General features: G+C 57.0%; 1 protein-coding gene across 1 annotated transcript in view; it reads right to left on the bottom strand.

Annotated features, from left to right (window-relative positions):
• Nucleotides 1–23883, bottom strand: part of COL13A1 (collagen type XIII alpha 1 chain) — an 80086-nt gene that overhangs the window by 20770 nt on the left and 35433 nt on the right. The window contains exons 15-30 of the mRNA XM_086679884.1: nucleotides 18794–18838; nucleotides 17895–17927; nucleotides 17140–17166; nucleotides 14604–14657; nucleotides 13696–13782; nucleotides 12094–12147; nucleotides 10902–10946; nucleotides 10458–10523; nucleotides 9267–9290; nucleotides 7493–7555; nucleotides 6390–6434; nucleotides 5868–6020; nucleotides 5158–5256; nucleotides 3596–3640; nucleotides 1053–1094; nucleotides 113–139 (exon numbers count right to left, since the gene is read on the bottom strand). Of these exons, the coding sequence (XP_086536010.1) occupies nucleotides 113–139; nucleotides 1053–1094; nucleotides 3596–3640; nucleotides 5158–5256; nucleotides 5868–6020; nucleotides 6390–6434; nucleotides 7493–7555; nucleotides 9267–9290; nucleotides 10458–10523; nucleotides 10902–10946; nucleotides 12094–12147; nucleotides 13696–13782; nucleotides 14604–14657; nucleotides 17140–17166; nucleotides 17895–17927; nucleotides 18794–18838 (909 nt within the window). The remainder of the gene's footprint in view (nucleotides 1–112; nucleotides 140–1052; nucleotides 1095–3595; nucleotides 3641–5157; nucleotides 5257–5867; nucleotides 6021–6389; nucleotides 6435–7492; nucleotides 7556–9266; nucleotides 9291–10457; nucleotides 10524–10901; nucleotides 10947–12093; nucleotides 12148–13695; nucleotides 13783–14603; nucleotides 14658–17139; nucleotides 17167–17894; nucleotides 17928–18793; nucleotides 18839–23883) is intronic.

The raw sequence follows: 23883 nt of genomic DNA, 5'->3' as shown, positions 1-23883 counted from the left end.
GAGGGGGTCAGCTGGGCCACCTGTCTCTGAAGGACTTTCTTCCTTTGCAGCCCTCACCGGCACCCCCCGCCCCTTCCCCTGCTCCAGCACTTGTCACGTGACCTCTTCTTACCTTTGGTCCAGGAACACCTTGGAGTCCCTGCATTTGGAAGCAAAACAGGGGTGTCTCAGAACTGCATTTCTGGTTAAGTCAAAAATACCTTGTCCACAAGTTGGACCACAAAAGAGCAAGGGCCTGGGGTCCCTGCCCAGGGGAAGCAGAGGGGATGCTAAAGGGGTTTGTGCTTGGGCCTCCCTGGGGTGGGGTCTGATCCAGGCTCCCCAGCCAGGGACTGACAGTCTCTCTGTAACCCCCACAGCTGACCTAGAGTCTCACGAAGGGAAGATTTGGAAGGAACACAGCAAAAGTGGAATAAATTAACATATGCAAAGTGTTTGGAGCAGTGTTTGGCACACAATAAGTCTCAAGAAATGTTGGCTACTCTCATCATTACTACTCTTACTTCTGCCGGTGACAATGGGTGACACAGTGCCCTGGGGACTGTGAACCCCACAGAGGAAGGACCAGCATCTGTTGGTTGAGGATGCTTGGGGACCTTATAAAGGCCTCATCTTATCACCTGTAACCATGGAAAGGCCGATCCACTGGGGCTGGTCTTAAATCACTGTCTCTATTAATCTAGATCATTTTGCTGGCCAGATAGCAGAAAGAGGAAGCAGGAGAGCAGACGCCTGATGGCGAAGGGCAGAGCTTAGTGACAGAGGGACTCCTGCAGGGCCGTGGGACCAGACCCCAAGGCCGCCCGGCCACTCAACTATTTCCGGGAAACCCGGCAACACCCAGGTTCCTTGGTGTCACTGAGGTGGTGCCTGTTTAGCAAGGGAAGGAAAAGGAGTAGGGAGGGGTTTGCGGTTGAGAAAATCCCACCCTGGGAGGAGGCCGTGACGGTGACCTGAGGCCTCTGAGGTTGACCCCAGTGACTGCTGCGGCGAGGGGACGTCAGGGACCCGGTTAGAGTGGACTGAAACACTGACAAGCCCTCCAAACTTACCGGAGGTCCGGGAGGCCCCTCTGGCCCTGGGGGCCCAGGAACCTAGAATCCAAAGGGAGATGGTTAGCCCACTGCCTGTTACGCTCCAAGCGGCCTCTCCTTCTGACATGGCTCAGGGTCCAGCTGGGGACTGACTGCAAAGCCAGAGGAAGACAGAACTGCCCAGCATGTTGTCTCCCAAAAGAAGGCTTAGAACAGGGCAGAAACTCACAGCAATTGATTAACCTGTACAATATTTAAAAAAAAAACAAAAAACAAAACAACAACCCAAACATTGCCAGGAAATGCTGTCGAAACGTCTAGACTTCCAGATTTTCTTGAAAAAAAAAAAAAAAGAGAGAGAAAGAAAGAAAAAAAAACCATCCGGCAGCACTAAGACTCTTGTTCATGCATGGCAACAATTGTCTAGAGCTGAATAAGAGGTTTCCCCTCTGGGGCATGAGATCTTCCAACGACCCCAGTCCCCACCATCCCCTATTGTCTTTGACCTCGACCTTTACCTTCATTTGTTGCATGCCTGGTCCTTGCAGGCATTTGAATTTGAGATCTTTGGCTTCAAGGAGCAGAGATGGGTTATGTGGAATGGGGGGGCCGCTGAGCAGTTTTGGAAAAATGTCCCTCAAGTCTCCTCGGGTCTGTAAGAGAGACCGCTGGTCTCTGCTTCCCTTGAAGGCACAGTGAAGTAGAACAGATTCACACTGGGCAGGGAAGGGGGAGGGACCCAGGGGGTCTCTCTCTCTCTCTCTGTGGAGGATGCTGTTCATTGCAGATTCTGTTTCTGATCAGAATGGACATCCATTTGCCCACAGTCAGTCACCCAGGAGGCAAGGGGAAGTCCTGCCTGCTCCTTTCTGAGCTGCTCACCCCATTTCAACTTTGAAGCTCTTCTCGCCTTCCCAGGGTTAGAATCCCACGGAGTGTGGCCGGGGTGTGACCTCTCTGCCAGGCCATCGGAGAGGAGCTCCCTACACCGGGCAGAACTGGTACCTCTAATGTCTCTTGGGTCTGTGGACTTCTCGGCTCAACCTCTGGAAACTCGATTTTCTTTTGTGAAAAAGTTTACTGCTTTTTTTCTTATTATAAATAAGTAGTTCACGTATCCTGATTGTGGTCGGAGCTACCCAAACCTATGTATTGAATAAAATTCACGAACTATACAGACGTCGATTTTACCGTATGATAATTTGGAAAATAAAATAATTAATAACAGACCCATTAAAATCCTTTGTAAATTACAAGGGATTGAAAGAACGAAAAAGAATAAACATCTGAATACTAATATTTTGCCTTATTTCCTTCCACGCTTTTTTGATGCGGCGTAAAATGTATTTGAATACGTCCGTACTTAATGATGATTATCATTAATTATATATATATGATTATATATATGATACATATACATGATATATATATATATTTATGATGATTATCATAAATATATATATATATATATAATTTGATTCTCTGCTGGTTTTTCATTTATATAGAAAAAATTTTTCTATTTTTTGAGTACGTTCCCCACAAGCGTCCTTTTCATGGCGACTGCACGGCACGGAATGAGTTCCTCCCCAGCTGGGGTTCGGAACAGTGCTTGGCACAAACATTCTCAAACATGGGGACCCTTATTACCAGTAGTATTATCAACCATAAGTTATTGAATCATTTCCTTCTTGTTAGAAATGTAGCCTGTTTCCAATTTGTACTTTAAATACTTCTGGAAGGAACATTTCTATGTGTGGTGCTTTTCCCGCATTTCGGAGCATTCCATTAGGAGACCATGCACGTCTACCTCGGTAACCATATCATATCATCAGGTTTGTCTCCCTAAGTGAGGCTGGGCCTTGGTGACACTGAAGGTGACCAGGGGCAGGGGACCTCTCTGGGGGCTGGGAAGCCTTGGTGGTCTCTTCCTTGGCTCTGGCTGGGTGGCCTAGGCCCACCCACCAAACGTCCTCTCCCTCACATACCACTGAGCTCTGCTGCTTCCCTGGCTCTTTCCCTGAGCCTACAAATAGGCCCGAATCCCTCTCATCTTGTGAAAATCTGACTTCCATCCTGAGTTCCTCTCCACTGTTGTGTCCTCCTCCCTTCACCAGACATCTCTCAGAGAATAACGCGTCTCTCTGGAAAGCCTGCTTCCGGAGCTTCTAGGCAAACTCCTACAAAGTCTTCAAGACCCTGCTCAAATGCCCCGTCTTCTAGGATGCTCACCTAACTCCTTGAGCTGCTAACCATTGTATGCTTGCTGCTGGGACTGCTGGCTGCATAGAGATGATTCTGTTTCTTTTCCTACCTCCAGACTCTAGCACCGGGAACGAAGTATGGCGGGTGCTCTGTGAACACCAAGGGGGAGACCGTGAACCGGGGCTCTGAGGCCGAACCTCTATGTTCAGTGAATGTTCAGCTTCTTCCTCGGTCCCTGTGCCGGGCAATTGTGGGTTTCTTTCTAGAGCACAGGAACCCTGGAGGGGCTGTGGTGTGATGAGACCCCTGTCAACCCCCCCCACCCCCGTGACACAGAAGGTAGGGCAGGTACAACCTACCTCCACTCCTGGGTCTCCCTTCTCCCCGGGCTCTCCTTTCTCCCCCTGTGGGCACAAAACACCACGGTGTGGATGCCGGCCCTCAGGGAGGCTGGCACAGGAATACCCTCAAATGTGTGACAAACCAACCAGCACTAGACTAGGCCCAGGTGTGACCGGGGGACATCTCGGAGGCTGAGGAGGCAGTCAGCCTGATGGACGATGCCCCGGCAAGGGCCCTGAGATCGCGGTCTTCAAGACTCTGCGGTCCCATGGGGCGCCTGGGTGGCTCAGTCGGTCGAGCGTCGGACTTGGACTCAGGTCACAATCTCACGGTCTGTGGGTTCGAGCCCCACGTTGGGATTCTCTGCCCCTCCCCTGCTCATGCTCTGTCCCTCAAAAATAAACATCAAGAAAAAAAAAAGACTCTGTGGTTCCATCCCACGGGAGGAGAGGCCGATACTGTGCGTGGATCCTGCCGTGCACAGACCCTACAGTGACCCGAGACCTGTTTCTAACCAACAGAATATGGCACCTGGCAAAGGTGATGGGATGTCCCTCCTGTGGTTATGTTACAAGTTCACGGTACAAACTATAACATACACATGTTAAGGTTATGTTAGAAATATGTTACACACACACACACACACACACACACACACACACACACACAACTAACTCTGTTGGAAGCAGGCACTGAGAGACTCCTGCCGGCCCTGACCTTGAAGAAGCAAGCTGCTCTAATGTGAACTGTCTGTCATGGGGAACAGCCCGCATTGGCAGCCTGGAGTAGCTGAGGGACGCAGCCCTACTATGGCAAGGCACGTGGTCCTACTATGGCATGGATCATGCCAACAGCAGAGAGCTTGGATGAGGACCTGGGTGAGAACAGAGACCGATAGCCTGACCGCAGCCTCGTGAGGCCCCGGGCAGAAGACCCGGTGGCCTAAACGCCTGACCCACAGATACTCTGAGGTCACAGGTGCGCTGTCTTAAGTGGCTGAACTTGTGATTTGCAACGCAGCTGCAGAAATGAATATGGCTCTGGGAACAGAGCAAGGGCCCGTGGTGGGAGGGCGACGAGGAAGCTCCCACACCACATCCAGGAGCAGGTCCCCCGCTCCACACTGGAGGGGACACGTCAGGAGGCCGTGAGCTGTCCCCCTGTCCCATCTGGGTGGGGCAGCCCCAGTTCGTGGCTCCTGAGGGACTCCTGCGCTGGGTCAGAGGTGGGGCGGGTTGACCTCTGAGGTTCTTTATACTTCTAAGAGGAGAATTCTGAGTCTAAGATTCTAGCGCCTTTGAACCAGGCTGGTGCCTGAAGGCAGGGGCCACCGTGCCGTGAGCGGAGGAAGTGGGAACCACTGTTCACCCTCCAGTCAGTACCCTGCACGGAGTAGCTGCTCATCAAGAGAACACGCCCGCCCCGCACTGAGGCCAGCCAGGCGGGCGGGGGTTAATGCAGCGTCGTTATAGCGCCGGGCATCGGCTGGGCTGGTGACCACAGCGAGGGCGCCCCTGCTCGCATGCCCTCGTCCACAGCTGCCTGCTGACAACCTTGATACCCTGCCCTCTCGCCTTACTGTAAATCCCGGGAGCCCAATCGGGCCGGGCAATCCTGTTGTTCCGGGTCTCCCTTGGCCACCTGGTTCTCCTTTCTCCCCAGTTGGGCCGTCTAGACCCTACAGATCGACAAAGATTTCTGTTAGTCAAGAGGAAGGTCATCAAGTGGGCCTCTGCGACCAACCGTGGCATGCACACATGGCTCCCTTCCTCCAAGGGCAGGTGTCTAGGATGGTGCCCATTTCACAGATAAAAACCACTGAGGCCCAGAGAAGGCTCCCAGGTCAAGTCGGCAGCCTGGCTGGACTGGGTACGGTCCTTTCTTTGTACCTGCAGCCTCTCCGGGGTATCAGGCTTCCGCATACTTTCCAAAGAGGCACATTTACACCTACGACTTCATCGCCTTCCCAACAACCCAGTGAAGGGTCCAGGGGAAGCATTCTTATCCCCATTTTAGAGATGACAGAACAGGTTCTGCAAGGCTCCGCAACTTTCCCGAGGACACAGGAGATGACAGAACAGGACCAGTTCTCCTGAGATAGGAAACCGGCCTTCATAAAAGAAAAGGGGGGCTTGAAGGGAAACCCAGCTGAGTCTCCTGCCCCCACTTCCTGGCTGCAGGTCTCCAGCCCAGGCCGCGGTGGGGACCCTGAGGAAGCCCTGCTGGGGTGGCACACTGTGCAGGCATACACGTGTCACAAGGTAGGGTCCCGGCCGGCCCAGCACTCACCGGTGGGCCTGCTTGCCCCGTCTCCCCTTTCTCCCCCTTTTCTCCCGGGCTCCCCACGTGTCCGTCTTCACCCTTCATTCCTGTGGGCCCAGCCTTTCCTGGGGGGCCTTGGGGACCGGGAGGGCCCATGTCGCCTGGTTTGCCTCGAGGTCCCTTTAGAAAATATCAGCAATACTTATTATATACACTAATGGAGAAGAGAGAGAGAGAGAACAGGAAAGAACGGGAGGTCCAAAGGATGTGGCTCTTCAGTGCTTGACTGGCCCAGGTGAAGAGCCTGTCCACTTTCCCTGGGAATTCTAGAAACTTCCAGCCCAGCCCAGCCGGGTCTTCCTGGCTCCTCTGGGGCCGGCAGTGTGGGGCTCAGGCTTGCGTAGGGTTGGCCCCCACCTCCCCTACTCTCTTCCCCACAAGGCTCACACCTGGGCTTCTTCCAGAGCCTTCTGTCCCCCCTCCCGGTCCCCCTGCCAGCCCAGGTCAAGGTCCATCTTCGGAGGCTTGTCTGGGAGTGTCTGTTCTTACCTTTTCCCCATCGTGTCCTGGAGGGCCTGGAAGTCCAATCTCCCCCTGTGGCCAGGACAACTAAAGGTCACTCTCAGAGCAGAGACGAATGATAACTGTCATTTATGGGGCGCTTCCCATGTGCCAGGGTCCCCCGGAGGTATGTACTTGCACTGCCTCCATTTCCAGGTGAGGACCCCAGGGCGGAGGTGTGTGCCCAAGGCCTGCGATCTGTGCAGAGTGGAGCTAGGTCCGAGTCCGGGCCTCCTGGCCCCACAGGCCACATTTTGGCCACAACCTTGCGTGCTGCCACTGAGGGCCCTGGGTACTCCCTGGGGGGCTGTTGTCTCCCAGTGTCCCCCAACCCAGCCCTCCTGTCCCGCCTGCCCCAGGGGGAGCTCCCTGTATCTTCACGTCAACCCAAGCCTCTTCTTTAGGTCAGGGAGGGAGATAAAGGAGGCCTAGTCTCTGTCTTTGAGGCCAGTAAACAACGAGCCATGTCTCCAAGGCAAAATGAGGCTATGAGGGGAGCAGAGAGGAAAGGGCAGTGAATTCTGCCTGGTAGATCAGGGGAGGCTTCAAGGAGGAGGTGGCCTTTGAGTTGGGCTCACACTATGAGGAGTGGGAAAGGTAGGGGAAGAGGGGAAGGAGCTTCAGGGCAGGGGCCCTCATGAGCAGAGGACAGAGGGGCAAACGTGCAGGGTCTTCTGAGAAAATCACAGGGGTGGGGCAGAATATAAAAGAGCAAAGGCAGGGAGTGAGGGAGGAGGGAGATCGGGGAGGAGCTTAAGTGCCACGTCGCCTGATGGGTGGGTTGGGGGTCCCCACGTGGTTTTGCCTGGAGCATGGCTTGTCTAGACCCAGGCTCCACCACATCAAAGGAGCCTGTGGATTACAGCAGCCCAAGTCAGGCAGCAGAGCCGAGGTGGCCAGTCTGGGGGTGGCTGCGATGTGGGCAAGGTAGGGCCTGGGGCGTCTGGGAGCCGCGGGAGGAGTCACAGGCCAAGTCGCCATGGTGGCTCTGCAGGGAACACTAGAGGGTCACCCACTGGCTTCCGCACTCAGGGACACACGCAGTGCCTCTGCGGGGCCCGTCGCCCCGCCCTTGTCAAGACAAGTGTTACCTTCTGGCCTGGGATCCCCGGGGCTCCGGGTGGGCCGATTTGCCCGGGAAGACCAGGGGGCCCCTAGGAAAGAAAAGAAAGACCCGTGGAGGAACTTTCCAACCAAGGAGGGGTGGCCTGTTGCCAGAGGGGTGTGTGTGGAGGCTGGTTTCCGGAGATCAATCATTTTCAAACATTTCATCCTTTTCGCAAAGGAAACAGTATGGGGTTCCCACTGTGTAAGGCAGATGAGCCCCGAGTGCGTCTGGATTAGAGTGATGCTCCCCAAACCCACCGACCTAGAGCCACGCCTAACAGCCTCTCCCTCTGAACACCCCTGGGGGCTCCTGGGCTCCAAGAACATGATTCTGACCTCTCCTGACGGGGCCTTAAAAATGCCTCCAGGAAACAGTCTAAATAGCCATCAGCAGGTGAAGGTCTGAGATGCCCATACAATGAAATATTACTTAGCAGTAAAAAAGGAAGCAGGCACTGGTTCCTGCCAGGCCACGGATGAAACCCAGACACATTATGCTGAGTAAAAGAAGCCAGACACAGACGAGAATACAGTGTGATTCCATTCAAATGACACTCCAAGAAAGGCAGGTGTAATCTACTGTGACAGAAAGCAGATCCGTGGTGCCCCGGGGCTGAGGGTCGGTGTGGGATTGACGCCTGAGGCACATAAAAGAACTTTCTGGAGTGACTGGGGTGGAGGATACGTGGGTATGTGCATTCGTCAAAGCTTAGCCAACTTTACCCAAAAGTGGGTACGTTTTATTGTGTGTAACTCATACTTTGAGGTTGATTTTAAAAGAACCAAGAATTCCATGAAAGTTCAAATAATTTTTGTTAATGTTCCCAAACGAAGCTCATCGATTCCAGAATCGTGTGATGTTAATACCCACCTCCGGGGTCAGGGGATGCCGTGCCTGGTGCTTGATTCTGGATCTGTACACCCCCTAAGCCTTCTGTGGCACGTGGCCGTGAAAAATAGTAAGTGAAATGAAATCCCAACAGTTGGAGAACTTTGTGATCTCCTTTCTTCTCTCCACATGGAACTTAAACCTCGGGGTGGTTGTGTTAACCATAAATGTTCACCACAAAAATACACAGGCCTGTCACTGGTAGGTGCACAAATAAAACCTGGGCTTGGAATTCTCTGGCTTTCTGAGTGCAGAAAATGAAATTGATTCCTAGGGAAGGTGAAAATGCGGAGGTTGAGTTGCTACTGATTTTTTAGGGTTATGGATTTTATTGGCTGAAGGTTGAGAAAAACGAGAAGCCTAAAAGCATCCTCCTTGGGGCACCTGGGTGGCTCAGTCGGTTAAGCGTCAGACTCTTGATCTCGGCTCAGGTCATGATCTCGCGGTTCGTAAGATCGAGCCCCGAGTCGGGCTCTGCACTGACAGTGTGGAGCCTGCTTGGGATTCTCTCTCCCTCTCTCTCTGCCCCTCCCCTGCTCGCACTCTCTCTCTCTCTCAAAATAAATAAATAAACTTAAAAAAGAGCAGCCTCCTCTCTACCTCCATCTCCTTGACACAGCTTTATGGAGAAGCATAGGAGCACGCAGTGGAATCGGCTGTCCAGAGGACAATTGGGACCCCGGGTCAGGGAGGCTCCTGAGACCCCCCTGCTCGGCCTCCCCTCACCCTCTGCCCCAGCACTTCACGGTCGGTCCAAATCCAGATGCCTAGCACCTGCTTTCTGGAAGCTAGACCTCAAGTCCTTGCCCTCCCCTGGCCCCCAGCCCCCAGCCCTCAGCCCTGTACCCAACAGAAAGGGGAAGACTTACCATCAAGGCCAGCGTTCGGATCTCCTGAAAACCAAAGCCATGCAATCAGTTGAAGAACAAGTCCAGAGCCACCTGGAGGCACCCCCTGGCCCAGGCAACGAGGGAGCTGGGCCTCCCCTTAGGAGCACAGTAGGGGTAGGCCCTGCTGGTGGGCCCCATGCTTCCCAACCCACACCACCCCACCTCTCGCACTGGGCAGACAAGTCCCTACACCTCACCAAATGCTGCTCTGACACTGTCCCCCAACAAACTCAGTCAAGTCCCGAAATGGACCGCAGACTTCCCTTCACTTTGCCAAAGCAGGAGGGCACAGCACATCTCTTATTCTCTCTAATCACCAACTGGGACTCTCCCTTGTTCTTTCCTCTTCCCCCCGAGCCCAGATTTCCAGCCTCCGACATACTTCCTCGTAAACAAGGGAGCCACTCAAGATATGGAACCGTATAGGACGATATGGAGCCACTCAAGAAATCAGAGGGACAGCGTTGGCATGAAGTCAGGATTATACACCTTCCAGATGGATTCACAGAGGTACTTTCTTTTGAGCGGTGGTTCTCAACCCCGGGGGTGAGGTTTGGCCCCCAGGGGACTTTTGGGAATGTCTGGAGACATATTTTGGTTGTCACAACTGGGGGAGGGGTGCTACCGGCATCTAGTGGTTAATCACCCTACAACATGCAGGGCACCCCTCCCCCACAACTCCCAACGAGCACGCTCTAGCCATTCATGGCAATACCCTGCTTCAAAGGGTGGGTACCATATGAACTTGAAACGTGATTAAACAGACACGCAAAGGAGATATGTTTCAGAAAGACAGATTCTACCATGTGAAAGGGCTATTGAAGAAACGGGGCTCCAGAACCCTGGATAGGTCAACATCCCACAGGGTGCCAGGATGCTCCGGTTACGGCTCTCAGTTCCCCAGAGCCAGGATAACCCGCCAGCCGGGCCACACCAAGGGCTGGGCCTCCCGGCTGCCAAACGAGGGAGGGGCATTTTCCTGGAGGCTGCAGGCAGAGGCCAAGGGAGACAGAGCAAGGGGGCCTCTCTTCTGGAAGCTCTGCCCATTAGCCTGGCCTCAAGGACACTAACTGGGGTGCTGGGGCGCTCCCTCATCAGGGCCGTGGTGCAGAGCCTTGGAGGCCCCCGGGCATCTCCACATCTCTAGAGTCTGGGTTAGCCCCCACTCACCTGGAGAGCCTCGTTGATGTTCCCATTGTAGTCCACCATTTCTTTGCCTGGTTCCCCCTTGCTGCCCTGCAAGACAAACGTGGTCTCACCCCCGGCCCGGGCCCAGCAACCGCTGCCCGCTGTTAGACGGGATTGTAGCCAACACGGGTGATGCCTGGCTGCACACGGGTGTATCTAGAGCAGCAGGATGGGGAGCTTGTCAGCGGGTCCCCAACACTGAGGCAGGGTGCCCAGAGGTTCCACGACGGACACAGAAGACTCCGTGCGACAGCTGGGGACTAGCCAGGCCTGGAGAAGACCGAGTCCAGTCACGGCTGCGGTCGCGAACCTCCCGCCACAATCTTTCCCTCCCTCTCCGTCAAGACCCAGAGTCCAGCCACCTCGTGCGGTGAGCCCAGGGAAGTGAGACGTCGCACTGGGACTCTGGGCGAGAGACGCACGTACCTTGGGGCCAGCCGGTCCCTGTTCTCCGGCTGCTCCGGGCTCACCCTGTCATACGACAAAGTTGGAGTGAGACGCAGTCAGGGCTGGGTAAGAGAGAAGCTGGGGGCCATCGTAAGGGTCCGTGGAGGGGCCGGGAGGCTCATCTCAGCTCAGGCCAAGAGGCTGCAAAACGCCCCTGTGCATTAAAGTGCCGGCTCTACCCCTCCAGGAAGCGTCTCCACCCGAGGGCCCTCTTCTGTGCCTCCCAGCGCCTCTGGGCTCCGCTGCTTTTCACTGGAAGGACATTCTTTCTGTCCTGTGTTAGTTGTTAGGGACTCCACCTGTCTGCCTGGCCACCTCTCCCCAGCCCCTAAGTCAGCCACCTCCTTGGGTGCAGGGACCAGGCCCTTTGCTTCGCTGTATTTCCAGTCAGCTCAAGCAGCAAGAGCTCAGTAACTTTTCGCCAATGGCCTGGGCGGTCGTAATTGCCACGGAAGGACCGTGGGTTCTTCCAGAGGCCTGAGTGTGAAAGCCCCAAACTGCAGGATGGAAAAAGGGAGTTCAGCGTAAGGGGAACACTCAACCTCCCTGGTGGGTGGGGTGGGGGTTGCTCCTGCTGGACAGAGGACAGGGCTATGGGGGAAGAAATGAAAACAAACCACACTTCCAACTGTTCTGGGACAACGTTAACATTCAAGACAAATTTCAAAAGTCAAGATACAAAGTAAAGATAAAGGGACAACAGGCCCTTTAATAGAACTCAGCTCCTGGTGACCCTGCAGTGGGCCAGCTCATGGAGCGTTGAGTCACTGCCACCTGCGGGTAACCTGCCCCTTACCCCCCTGTCCCTACAGCATTTCAGTTGCTGAGCACCTGTGAGGGATGGGGCAGCACCGACCTGACCCTCCCACAGGAAGGAGCTGGAGAGGAGTGGGAGCCCCACCTTTACCAGCCGCATGTAAGCTCACAGAAGCAGAGGCTCTGGGAGGCTCCCTGGCCCAAGCATGCACCCCTGAGCCAGCCTTTGCATGACTGCTGACTCGGGGGAAGGCTCTCCCCAGCCTACAGGAGTGATGGCCCCAGGAGTCACGGCCCATCAGCCTTGTGCCCTGGGGGTCCAGCTGTGGGAATGGCCGCCATGATTCTTTCTCTCTCTGAGCTGGGGCCTGAGCTCCCAAGCCGCCCCTTGTCTCGGAACTGGGGGCCTCTGTACCTTGTCTCCTTGCCGTCCTGGGGGGCCGGCCTGGCCATCAACACCAGCTTCTCCCTGGGGAAGAGGAGAGACACGGGCTGAGGGTGTGCAGGGCAGCTCGGCCGGCTGCCTAAGGGGCCACACGAGGGCCTTGCTGTTGACGTTCTGGGTGTTGAGTGTCTTCGGATCTCTGCCAAACTGGGTCTCACCTCCTCCTGGCAGCCTTCCCTGCCTACTTCCTTCCTTCTCTGAGTTCAGCACGGCTTTCTGGGGTCCATACCGCCCTGCCGGGCCCTTCTTATTTCTTGATTAACACACACAGGCCAGTTCTGTGGCAGCCCCCAGATGTGGACTGCTGGCCGCCCCTGGCTGCAGGGGGGCAGGTCACTTTGGAACCCGGGACACTTGGCAAGGCACAACTCATCAGGTCCTGCCTGGGAGGCAGAGGGGACCGAGAAGGCCCAGGGCATGTAGGGAGGGGCGCCAGGAGGCCTAGGAGGGGAGGTGCAGAGAGAGATGGGAGGAGGCCCACTGGACATACTTCCCCTAGTCAACATTTTGCCTGGACTTGGAAGGAGGACATAGGTTTGGGAGCAGCCTTCTATCTTTCCTCCTTTTTGTCCCAGGATGCAGGGATAGTCCCCAGACATCCTTGACCCCAGGTCAAGACCCAAGACATGCCAGGTATCCACTCCTTGAGGGGTCGGTGGGACAGACGGGGACAGACTCCAGCCCCGGGGATCCCAGAGCCCAGGTGGCAGGGCCACCTTTGGCAAAGCTGGTGATCATGACAGGGCACGAGCCACAGTCAGGTGGGCATGTGGGGGTGGGCCCGAGACCCTTTCTGCCACTTCATCTCACCTGTCTATGGGCTTCCTTCTGCCCCCAACCCCCTACACTATATCCGTGTGAATTGTGGGTTTGTTTCTCCTGCTAGACTGTGAGCAAGTGGAGGGCAGATTCTCTGCAGCCTTGCAGCCCAGGCAGGGCCCTGCTCACAGCCACCCCTTGACAAACGTTGGTGGGATGAATGTGTGTGTTGTCTGAAATCGTGTCATGAGTCCTTTCCTTACAGGCCAAGAGAAAGAACGTCCCCATGTCCCTATGCTACTGGTATAAACCAAGTAGCACAAAAGGCACCTGCTTTGGGAAACCCCAATCTTACCGTTGCGTTGCCACCCAGTGCAAGGAAGGTGAGGGCTGTCCCATTTGCAGATGACCCCACTGCTGGCCCCCAGCCCCTTCCCCCCACCCCGTGTGCCAGCACCCAGTGGTGGAGCCCAGCTGATCCCTGATCTTGACTTATTCTGAGCCTGGGTGAGGGGCCTTTCTGTCTATCCTGAGGTTCTGTAGCCATCGGTTCCTGACTCAGTTATATCATAGCCATTTGGATCAATGGGACCATCTATCCGCCCTCTTGACTGTTTCCCTTGCATGGTCAAATAGTCACCACTTGGAATCAGGCCCTTGGTCCAAATTGCCTTTGTAGAATCCACTGGAAACCCCACACATCTGGAGCATGAGAGAGGGCAAGGTGTTCAGGACAGGGTCCCCAAGAATGGGCTGAAGATAAAGGCCACAGACAGCATCCCCCTTGAGTGCTGATCCCACAGGGAAACTCACCTTTGGGCCTGGGGGCCCAGGTAGCCCTGGGGGGCCGGGCTCCCCTCTGCCCCCTCCAAAGGAGTTGCCAGCGTCGCCTTTTTCTCCCTGGGGGTGGAAGGGTGGGAGGATGGGAGGTAAGTTAACCATCACTGTGTCCGTCTAGCTCTGGAAGTTGGTGGCTGATCCCTGTCTTTTCCCTCCTCATGGTTCCACGGGGTGGAGATAGCAGACCACCCCTCGGTCCAGGCCGGGCCCAGAGGCCCTCAGAAGCCTGGCTTGGTCTTATGGGCCGTGGGATGTGAGCAGACAATGGAGCCAGCTACAGCAGGGGAACAGGTAGGGAGCTAAAACAGGAGACCCATCGTGACTTGGGTCTAGACTCTTTCTCAGACTGTGTCCATGGACACTTCCTTCAGCGGGTGGGGAATATTTGGCATGTGAAAAAAGGAGTCTGGTGGCCAAAGGATGTCAGGAAAGGCAGAGTGAAATGGAGCAGGGCAGGCTCCTTCCCTGCAGGGTGCTCTGAGGCCCTGACGGGCTAGGGTGCCCCGTGCCATCCCAAGGGGCCTGTGTTACGCAGCTCTCCCCAAACGTATTTGACCTCTAGTCTTTTGTTTTGTTTTAAATGGACAGTCTGATGGATCTCACGTACTAGGGGGCGCATTTTCAGAGCTGGTGCAAAGAGATCTGACAAGGTCATAGCTACTGGTCTTTGAATATAGGCGGTTTTTTGTTTTGTTTTGTTTTGTTTTACCAATCAGGGCCTCCCACGTGGTACCCCACACAATAAGCTAGCTGCGTTGCAGTTGCTTTCCCCCAATCTGGGAGGGACACCTCCCGTGCCGGGGCCCGTGTGAATGGTCAGGTGCGGATGAACACCAAGGCCTTTACGCGGAGCCCACCACTCAGAGCTTGCCAACACCCACCTTCTGCCCCAGGAGGCCGAGCAGCCCGGGGGAGCCTGCAGCCCCCTTTTCGCCCTGTGGAGGAAATGCAGACAGTGCAGGGTTAGGACCTGCTTCTCCAGGACAACCGGGAAGGCACCGGCCCCACCAGCATGGAGCTGAGGCTTTCTCTGTCCTGCTTCCCTCCCCCTCTGTGGGCCATTTCCTGCCAGACCCCCATCTGCACCTGACTCCTCCCTTGGGCCACTTCATACTGGTGACGGCCTGCCTCCCTGGTCTCCTGTTCCCATACGGGCTGGGCCCTCATCATTCACGAAGCGACAGGGACCAAGAGCACTTAGCCCCTTTTGGGGTCTCCTGGGGACAGGTGAACGGTTTAGAAGGCTGGTAGTCGGGGAAGCTCTTTTAAGTAATCTGCTCTTTTCATTTTTTAAAACGTCCAGCATTCAGAGCTCCCTGGTCTCTGCCTCCCTCCTCCCTGCCTCCAGGGAAGACAAAAACCATCTAACCATATTTTGAGAAGTTTGCTTCCTGTTATGGGTTGACTCGCGTCCTCCCCAAATTCGTATGTTGACGTTCCAACTGCCAGTATCTCAGAACGTGACCCTCTTGGGAAATAGTGCCATCAGAGATGCAATTAGCCAAGCTAGGAGAGTCATACTGGAGTGAGGTGGGCCCCTAATCCGTACGACTGGTGTCCTTGCAAGAGGGGAAGTTTGGACACGGACATGCATACAGGAAGAACACCATGTCAGGATAAGGCAGAGACCGGGGTGATAATTCTCCACGCCAGGGAACACCAAGGCTGCCGGCAAACCAACAGAAAGGAGGGAAGGACAGAGCAGACCCTCCTTCATGACCTGCAGAAGCAGTGAGCCCTGCTGACTCCTCGATCTCAGACTTCCGGGCTGCAGCACTGCGGGACAGTGACTTTCTGTGGTTTGAGCCACATAGCCTGTGGTCCTTTGTCAGGGCGGCTCTAGCAGACTAACACCCCTCGCTAAGCATCTTCTTCCGCCACGAAGAACTCTTCCCATGACACGCGTCACAGGGCCCTGCTCTCGCTGCGCAGGTGAAGCGGCACCGTGGCTATGCGGGACCCCTCGCGGCCTCAGTGACAGAGCCAGGTCGGGCCCCCGCGTCCGCCGAAGCTCCGCCTTCTACACCATGGAGACGGCACTTGGCGCCCACAGAGTGTCTCCTACGGGGAGAGCACCCCCAAAAGAACCCCTGCAGGCCAACGCTAGAGGGCGCATTCTCCACAGCCCCGTGGCTGCTGGTTCTCCTAGGTAATAATAATACACACTGAGGGCCCCGGGGGTCATAATTCGCCAGATGTTTCGATGATTTTTGCCGCTGGAGCCACAGAAGATGCGGCACCAAGTCTTCAGGTGGCCTCCCCTTGCCACCTGACGGCGCATAGAAGCTGAGTGACAAAATAGCCTGAAGCTGCTCCAGGGAGGAGAGGAATGCCGGGTAAGGGCCCACGTGCTGGGAGGGAAGGGAGTCCTGGGGCCCCAGCAGGTCCTGCTTTGCCTGGGCCGTGCCTGGGATGTGCCTTAACTGGGGTCTGCCCTGCCACAGGCCGAGTCTGAAGGGAAATGATACAGGTGCTGCCCCACGAGGTCCTGGGGGATGGAAGGGGGGGAAGGCCTTCCTTCTGCTGGTCTTTCCTCCTGGGTCACCAACACTTTCAAGGAGGGAGGGTGTGTTCCCGAGTGCAGGATTTCTGAAGCTTTGCCGGGCCATCCCGGCACTCCCTCTTTCTGGGGACACATGCACCCCCCCAGCACACCGCAGGCAGCACACCAGCCATGGGGGCGGGGCAGGGAGTGGGAGACCAGCAGAGGCCAGGATGGAGGGGACACACACTCAAAGACACAATATCCTACCCTCTGCCCCCTCTTCCCCGGCAAACCTGGGGGCCCTGGCTTCCCTGCTGCTCCTGGGTCTCCCTTTGGGGTAAGAAGAGAAAGTCACTGATAAGAGGATGGGGGTGGTGAGGGGTATGGTGGACAGTGATCATAAACCAGTGTTTCCAGAATACTAGTCCCATAAGATGTTACTCTTAAAAAAAAGGATGATCTAGTCAAAAGAAAGTTTGGAAAACGCTGCACCAGAAATTACAGTTTTAGAGCTTCCCAACACACATACGGCATCTTAAAGGTTCTGAGAAGGCCTGCAGTAAAGCAACCTGTGAACTATTTTTTACGTCTGTATTTCCCAAACATATCTGACCATGGAAGCTTTTTTCATGTTACGTCTCTTACAGTCCCAGACAAGAGAGACAGAGCCCTGCAGGCACAGGGGACAATAGTTACTGCCTGCTGGAGCTGGTGTGTAGGCAAGCTATCCGAGCTTCCCAGACCAGAATGCAGGGAGTGGGAGGCAATCCTGCCCAGCAGGCCCCTCCTGGGTGGGCTGTCCTCCACTCAGCCAGGTCCCCAGCTCCGGGTCAGCCTCAGGGGGACCAGGAGCATAACAACAGCAGCCACTGTCACCTCCACCCCATGCTTGATGCTCCGTGCAGCCCAGAACATTCCCTCTGTATCAGTACCTTGGCTCCTGGGGTCCCCGGCTCACCCTGTGTGGAAAAAAAAAGAAGACTCAGGTAAAGAGATGAGGGAGAGAGAGAGAGAGCGAGCAAGCTAGTGTAGGAGCCATTAAGCAAAGGTACTCATGGGGTAGGTGAAGCATCTGGCCAGCCCACGGCTTTCCTCTGCCTAGGCCTCAGGTCCCAGGCCAAAGGAGGCCTCCCGGACGATTCCGTACCCTTCCCCTCGGTGGCGATGTGGCAATGTGAATGCCAGCGAGGCACCCCAGGTGGAGGGAGGGGAAGGAACGGGCGTTGGCTTTGGACAAGGTGCCCCCTGTGAGTGGACCTGCCGGGAGATCCACATTTGTGCTTTGGGGGTCCCCAACCATCTGCCTACCAACCCAACGGGTGGCTCGGGTGGGGTTCGGGAGAAGGTCTCCTGTTCCCTGCTCTGAAGCTTGGCAAGCACACAGCTGCTGAATTCTGAGGGACGAAGGAAAACGCTGGGTTCCCTTGCACGCCGGCAGGGGGGTGAGATCTTTAGTTGAGGCTGGTAAACCTTCGCTACTTACTTTGCAAGGCTTAGTTAAGCCTCTCTTGCTCAAGTTGTGCATAAGGGCCTAAATGTGGCCTTAAGAGAAGTGTTTCTGAATCCTGTCTGCCCCCTCCTTGGTCCAGCGGCCAACCCACTGAGTCCCTGAAGGCCCGATTCTGTCTTCCTCTCCCCTTTCCCCCCATCCTGCCCCTTGTGTGTTGAGCGACAACGTTCCACCGACCTTCATCCCCGCCACGGTGATTCCGGGAGCCCCCTGGCAGAGAGAAGAGAAGGCGTGGTGACTTTCTGCAGTTGGGACAGGCACGGAGGGAGCGGCCCGCCTCCCGGCCTCCCCTTGAGGGGGATGTGGAGCCAGACCACTGGCTTCTGCCCGCTGTCCAGACCCTCAGCAGGGGTGGGTGGCTGAGTGTGGCACAGGGAGACCAGGCCCCGAGGAAGGAGGAGGCTCTGTGCCGGTGAGCTCCCCAGGCTTCCCAGCCGCCTGCTCAGGGGGCCCAGGGGGACCCAGATGGGGGTCTCTCTGGGATGCAATGTGGGGAGGGCTTCCGTGGGACAGGAAAGGAGGAGGAAGAGGAGATGGGAAGGAAGGAGGGTGGAAGGGAGAGCCGCACGGCAGGGGAGAATGGGACGTGGCTGATTTGACCCCTGAGCCTGCAAGTGGGGTTCTTCTCACAGAGAGCTCTCTGGGCCTGTGCCCTCATGGACTGGGGAGCAACCGGGAGCGAACCCCATTTCCACATCAGCCCAGGACCAACCACTTGGAGGTAAACAGGCTGCCAAAGGCACCCCTCAGTAAATCCCAAGTGGAGGTGATTTTTAGGGAGTCCCTACCCCCCGCGTGGGACTGCAGCCAGGGCTGGGGTGACCCGGGAAGCTTTGTAACGACCCAGAGATGCCCAGGAGGTGGCCTGGCCACTTCAGGGCACTGGTGAGTGTCGGCTCACGGGAAGAACAGGCTGGCACAGCAAGGGGAGAGGGCTGGGGAGATATGTACCCGCCTTCACGTCTTCACAGCGGCACATGGGCAGGAGGAGTGGGGCCTCCGAGGTGTCCCAGGGCTTGGGAGAGAGAGCTGGGGCTCAGGCAGGGGCTGCCTGGGATGGGGTGAGGGGCACGTACCTTGGCTCCGTGTTTGCCCGGCATCCCCGGCATGCCTCGTTCTCCCTGAAGGAAGAAACAGAAGAAACGCTGAGGAGAGGGCCTGACTCGCCTGAGGCCCTCGGCCCTTGAAGCATGGCCTGCGAGGATGTCAACGAGGCGTCCATCCTGGTTGGTCTGGAAGCCCGGGACGGCCGTGCAGCTCACGCTGAGCTTGGAGGACCTGCCACCACCGGCGGCCACCACAGGCCACGTGAACTCACGGAAGGGCCCAAGTCCCAGAGCGCAGATCACGGTGCAGGAAAGGCGCCCAGCGAGACAGGGCTCACCAGCCGAGTCTGAGTCCTGAGGGGGCTGCGGGGGGAGCTATTCCAGATCTGCCACCAGCCAGGGGCCCCGCTGGCTCGGAGCTCAGTGCAGCAGGGCCATGGGTGGAAGGGGTTGCTTGGCCATCACCGGTGTCCCCTCCCTCCAGGTCCCGCCTGGCCCTTCTGGCCCTATTTTCTGGTGCCTGCTGGCTGGGCCACTTCCTCCCGGCCTCCTGGGGTCTAACTCCTCCAGAGGGCGTGGCGGAGGGTGGGCCTTGGTTTGGGGGGCGGGGACTGTGGGTGGGGGCAGGGCTGCGCCTGGAACCCATCCAGAGGCCCCGCGGGGGCTGTGGCTTCAGGACACTGCGGGGTTTGCTCTACTATCTCAGCAGCGTCCCATCTTTCTCCTCAGCTTCTTTGACCTTCCCCGTGAAAATGCCACACCTGTGGGGCCGGGCTGTGAGCTCAGGAAGGACAGGAGGTAGATGGGGCTGGAGATGACAGCCAGCGACAAATGGAGGTCAAGCGGAGACGATGAGTCAAGACTCACCTATTGGGTCAGTGAAGTCGGGGGTGGGGGTGCTCAGGGGAGGAAGGAAGGCAGCTCCTGTCGCCATGAGCTGAACCCGAGATGAAGCCCCGGCCAGGGCTCTGAATGCCGAGCAGTGACAGGTGACAGCCACGAGCCTGCGGCAGCTGCTCGCCTCTGAGCACATCTGAAGGCTTTGGAGGGCAACGCGGGGCCCTGACAGACCCTGTCCCGGCCCAGCCTCCCCACTCGGGTCTCAAGAGCTGTGGCCTTCGGGCCAGGCTGCAGTTCCCACACAGGCTTCCGGGCGAGGGGTGACCTGGCCCCACCCGGCCCCCGTCTTTTCCGCTGCCCTCACCCCGTCTCCACTATCTTCTGGGAAGTCCTGCCCACCCTTCTGCTCGCCAAAGCTAGAACGTCTTCCAACCTCTGTCCTGCATGACCGGGCCTCCACGCAGGCCTCCGGCTGAGCTCCCCAGTGCACAGGCTGGACAATAACTCTCCCCACTTCAAAACAGCCGGCAGGGGTCGGGGGGGAGCTGGTCACATCCAACGTCCTCTGTGAAGGCTTTTGCTATGCACTATAGCCCAGCGCTGGCTCTTCAGCGTGGCAGGGACCACTGTGCATCTGTAGTTTGCACGCACGGCCAGTGTCTGCCTGGGATGGTTCACCTCCATCCTCTTTGGCCTAAGTCTCTGTATTCTGCAACAGGCCCGGAATCTTTAGCTCTAAACGCGGGAGCCCTTCTTCACCCTGGCCCACCAGGACCCCTGAACCACAGGCAAGGTCAGCGGAGCTGTACTCGGGAAGTGAACACAGCAGACGGGTCAGCGCCCCAGGTCTGCCCCAGCCACCGAGTTCCGGGAAATCTCTCTTCCGGGCCATTTACTGTGCCTGCCTTGTGTCTGGCATGGGGCTAAGTGCTTTCCAGCTTCCCTGTATTCAATCTCCAAGACTCTTCTCCGACGTGGGAATTGATGCTATTCCTGTTTCCCAGGTGAGCAAACTGACTCAGAGAGAGAGGCCAGGTATGATCGCCAAGGTCGTGCAGAGCAGGGATTGGAACACAGGTCTTTTGTCTGCCAAAGCCCAGGTACCCATTTCTCTAAGCTGACCCCAAGCATCAGATGGGCTGATTCTATAGTCCCTCTCTGCTGGAGGCCCCTCAGGTCTGTGCCTCATAGGGGTGAGTGGGTCAACTCATTGGGGGGCTCATTGGGTAGCTCACTGGGGGGCTGGGTCTTTGACCACAGGCATGGCCCAGAGGGAAGAGCTGGGTAGGGCCCCACCTGCCAGCACAGGTCTGCTCTGTGGCCAGCAGAGGGTGCCACAGGACCTCATCAGAAAACTGGCGCTTGTGACCATGATGGTGTCAGAGCCCGTTCCCCGCAGTAGCGCCAGCTGAGGGCCCCTGTCATCCTTTCCTTCAAAGAACCAGGATCTCCTGCTAACATTCCAACTGGCCCTAAGACACCAGGTGCGGGGAGGCACAGGTGGGAGATCGGCTTAGGTGCCCCTGACTATTCAGCCCTTCTTCCCTTGTCCTTCCCTCAGCCTTTCCTCAATGGCCCTGCCAGCCTCTTCCCACCCCGATCTGGGGAAACCGGCTGGAGTCAGGAAAGGCCGTGTGACCCTGGGTAAGGCACCTTCCCTCTCTGGGTCCAGGATCCTCACCTGCAACGTGAGTTAGACTGGAGATCTCCCACCCACCCCTGCCCCACCCGCTTTCTCCAATCACCCCCAGCCCTGCCTAGGTGAGGCCTTCAGTGGGGCGAGAGGTCAGAGCCGGGGAGGGGCCCCTGGGTCTGTTGGCATCTCCAGAACGAGGCTGTCGGGGTGGGAGTTTAGCTGTGGGGGGAAAATGCTGGTCTAGGAGGGGTCTCAGTGGGTCTCTGCTTTCCTTCCCTGCTACCCGGGGGCGGGGGGACACCTGCTGATGCTTCAAGAAGGGGGGTGGCGGGTCTGCCCAAACCCCGCCTCTGGGCTTCTGTCTCCAACCTCAGCGGAAGCAGTGACACCAGCGAGTGAAGGTTTCTGGCTAATTGGGGTTGTCTTCAGCCCGTGCCAGCTCGTATGAAAGGACAAAACCATCCACTCCAGGGAAATCTGGGCCCCTTGGAGCCTAAGGAGGCAGCCCTCCTCGTTAGCGTGGCTGACCTTTGCCCCTTCCCTCCCCTCTGGGTCAAGTCTTTTAATTCTGCAGGCGACCCAGGCTCCCTTGATCCCAATCTCAGGCCTCCCTCACTCCCACCCCTCTGCTGGGCAGGAAGCAGGGGCGCCCCCCGCTGACCCCACCCCGCAGGCTCGTTCCACTCTCATCAAGCCGGGCCTACCCCAGCCTGACCTCTGCCCTGGGGACTGGCCTGGCCCTACTCTCGGAAGCACCGATTCCTGGATCTGTGAGGTGAGACAGGGGTGAGTCATTGTCAAGGACTTCAGGGTGGCTGTGGGCAAGGGCACCTGTTTGCGGGGAGTGAGAAGCGAGCTTCTGGGGGCTATCGCTAAAAGGGGGACCACGACACCTTTGTTCCAACAGTTTTTCCCCTCCGTGTGTCTTTGTGGGGGCAGATTTACAAGCTCCTCCTTTCCAATTAAAAGTATTCCCCTTCAAAGGGTTTAAGTTTGGAATTGTGCTAAATTTCGATTCACTAACTTACTAGTGTCGTTATCTCGGGTGCGGAGGGAGTCCTCAAAGTGTGTCCAAGTCCAAGATCCCCAATTTAACTCCTCTATATTTGCCTTCTCTTGTCTTCCCAGGGGGCCCCAGGAGCTCCCCCAACGGGCTCCTGGAGACCCCTGCTGGGCCACCCTGCAGCTGCGGAGGCGGGCACCCCAAGTCTTGCCCCAGGTGCACAAAGCATGGATGGCACAGGCTGCAGTGGGAGCAGGCCAGCGACCCCCAGGCCGGGACATCCCACCACTTGGGAGGCTGGCTCTTGACCCAAGAGGCTATCAAGAACCAATGCCCGATTGCTGGCCGGGAAGGGGTAGATTCCAATCATTGTGGCTTAGAAAGCTCTGGGTGAGCACAGGTGGGTAGAGCAGGGGCTGCCTGCAATGACCTTGAAGGCCTGCCCTAGCCCTGACTTTTATGAGGCCACTGACTCTCCAGCTGGGCCTTGTACAGGAGCACCTTGTGGCATCAGTAGGGTTTCTTTTCTGGTCCCCACTTCCAGGTGGAGGGACCCATCATTTACTGAGACGACAGGATAAAAGCCGGCTCCTTGGAGCACAAAATGGCCACGCTCCTGTCCCGTGGGAGCAGCCTCTTAATTGGTGATTTACTGCTTGTTGAACAAGCGGGGCAGGGACTTGGCAAGAAGACATAGGCTGGAGGGAGGTGGGGGGCTTCAAGGTCAGCTCCCAGCCAAGCGCAGGTCAGGCCAGAGGAGTGTGGGGTGATGCAGGGACCTCCCTAGCGTGAAGCTCCCTCTGCAGCCGGAGGGCGGGAGGGCCCGGGCAGAGCAGCTCCACACACAGACTCTTTGTTCTCTGCAGGGAGGAGGAAGGCCTGTCTGAGTGTGGGGAGTGGAAGGCTGCAGGGAAGGGAGGAGGTGGGGGTGTGTGGGGGGAGGCCAGCAGGCGGCTCAGGCCTCGGGCCTGGCCCAGGGCCCTTTCCCGGGCTGGGAAAGCTGGGTGAGGAGGGCTAATGTCTCTCTTTCCTCTAAAGGGTTCCTAGGACTCCCTTCCAGGAAAAGGCAGCTCATTTCCTTCTTCGCTGCCCTAGCCAGCTCCAGACAGGAGAGGCCTGGAACCAGGGGGATGCCAGGCCCTCCGGTAATTAGGACCGGCAGGAAGTGATCTTGGGAATTACCGGGGTCAGGCGCCCCATTGAAGGCCAGGGTTTTGGAAGGGCGGCTGGCTTGTAATCTCGATTTGAGATCGGTTGATTTTGTAGTTAGCTCCAAAAAGAAAAGTCAGCTCTAATTAATCTGTGGACTTTGGAGTGTGGGAGAAACAGGGCCCAGAGAGCACAGGCTAGGGGCTGGAGGCCGGCGGGGTGAGACTCCCAGTCCCCGAGAGGCCTCAGATCTGAGGCCTATGTCGGGGATCCCTGATCTGCTTTAACTGAAACAGTCTGGATGTTCCCACTGGGATTTCATGGTTGTGAAAGAAAGTGCTGTCCCCACCCCAGAAGGCTCCTGCAGCCACGGCTGCCCTCGGCATGGAGCCCGGGGCTGCACGTGAGTGCCCTGTGGAGCCTGGGGTTGCTCAGGCCCTCTGAGAGCCACAGGGGTGCGAAGGGGGGGTCTCAGGCATAGCTGTGGTGGGG

Source organism: Puma concolor, chromosome D2, assembly GCF_028749965.1.
Source record: "Puma concolor isolate L17-30 chromosome D2, mPumCon1.1.hap2, whole genome shotgun sequence".
NCBI classification, from domain to species: domain Eukaryota; kingdom Metazoa; phylum Chordata; class Mammalia; order Carnivora; family Felidae; genus Puma; species Puma concolor.
This window is presented reverse-complemented; position numbering and strand designations above follow the sequence as displayed.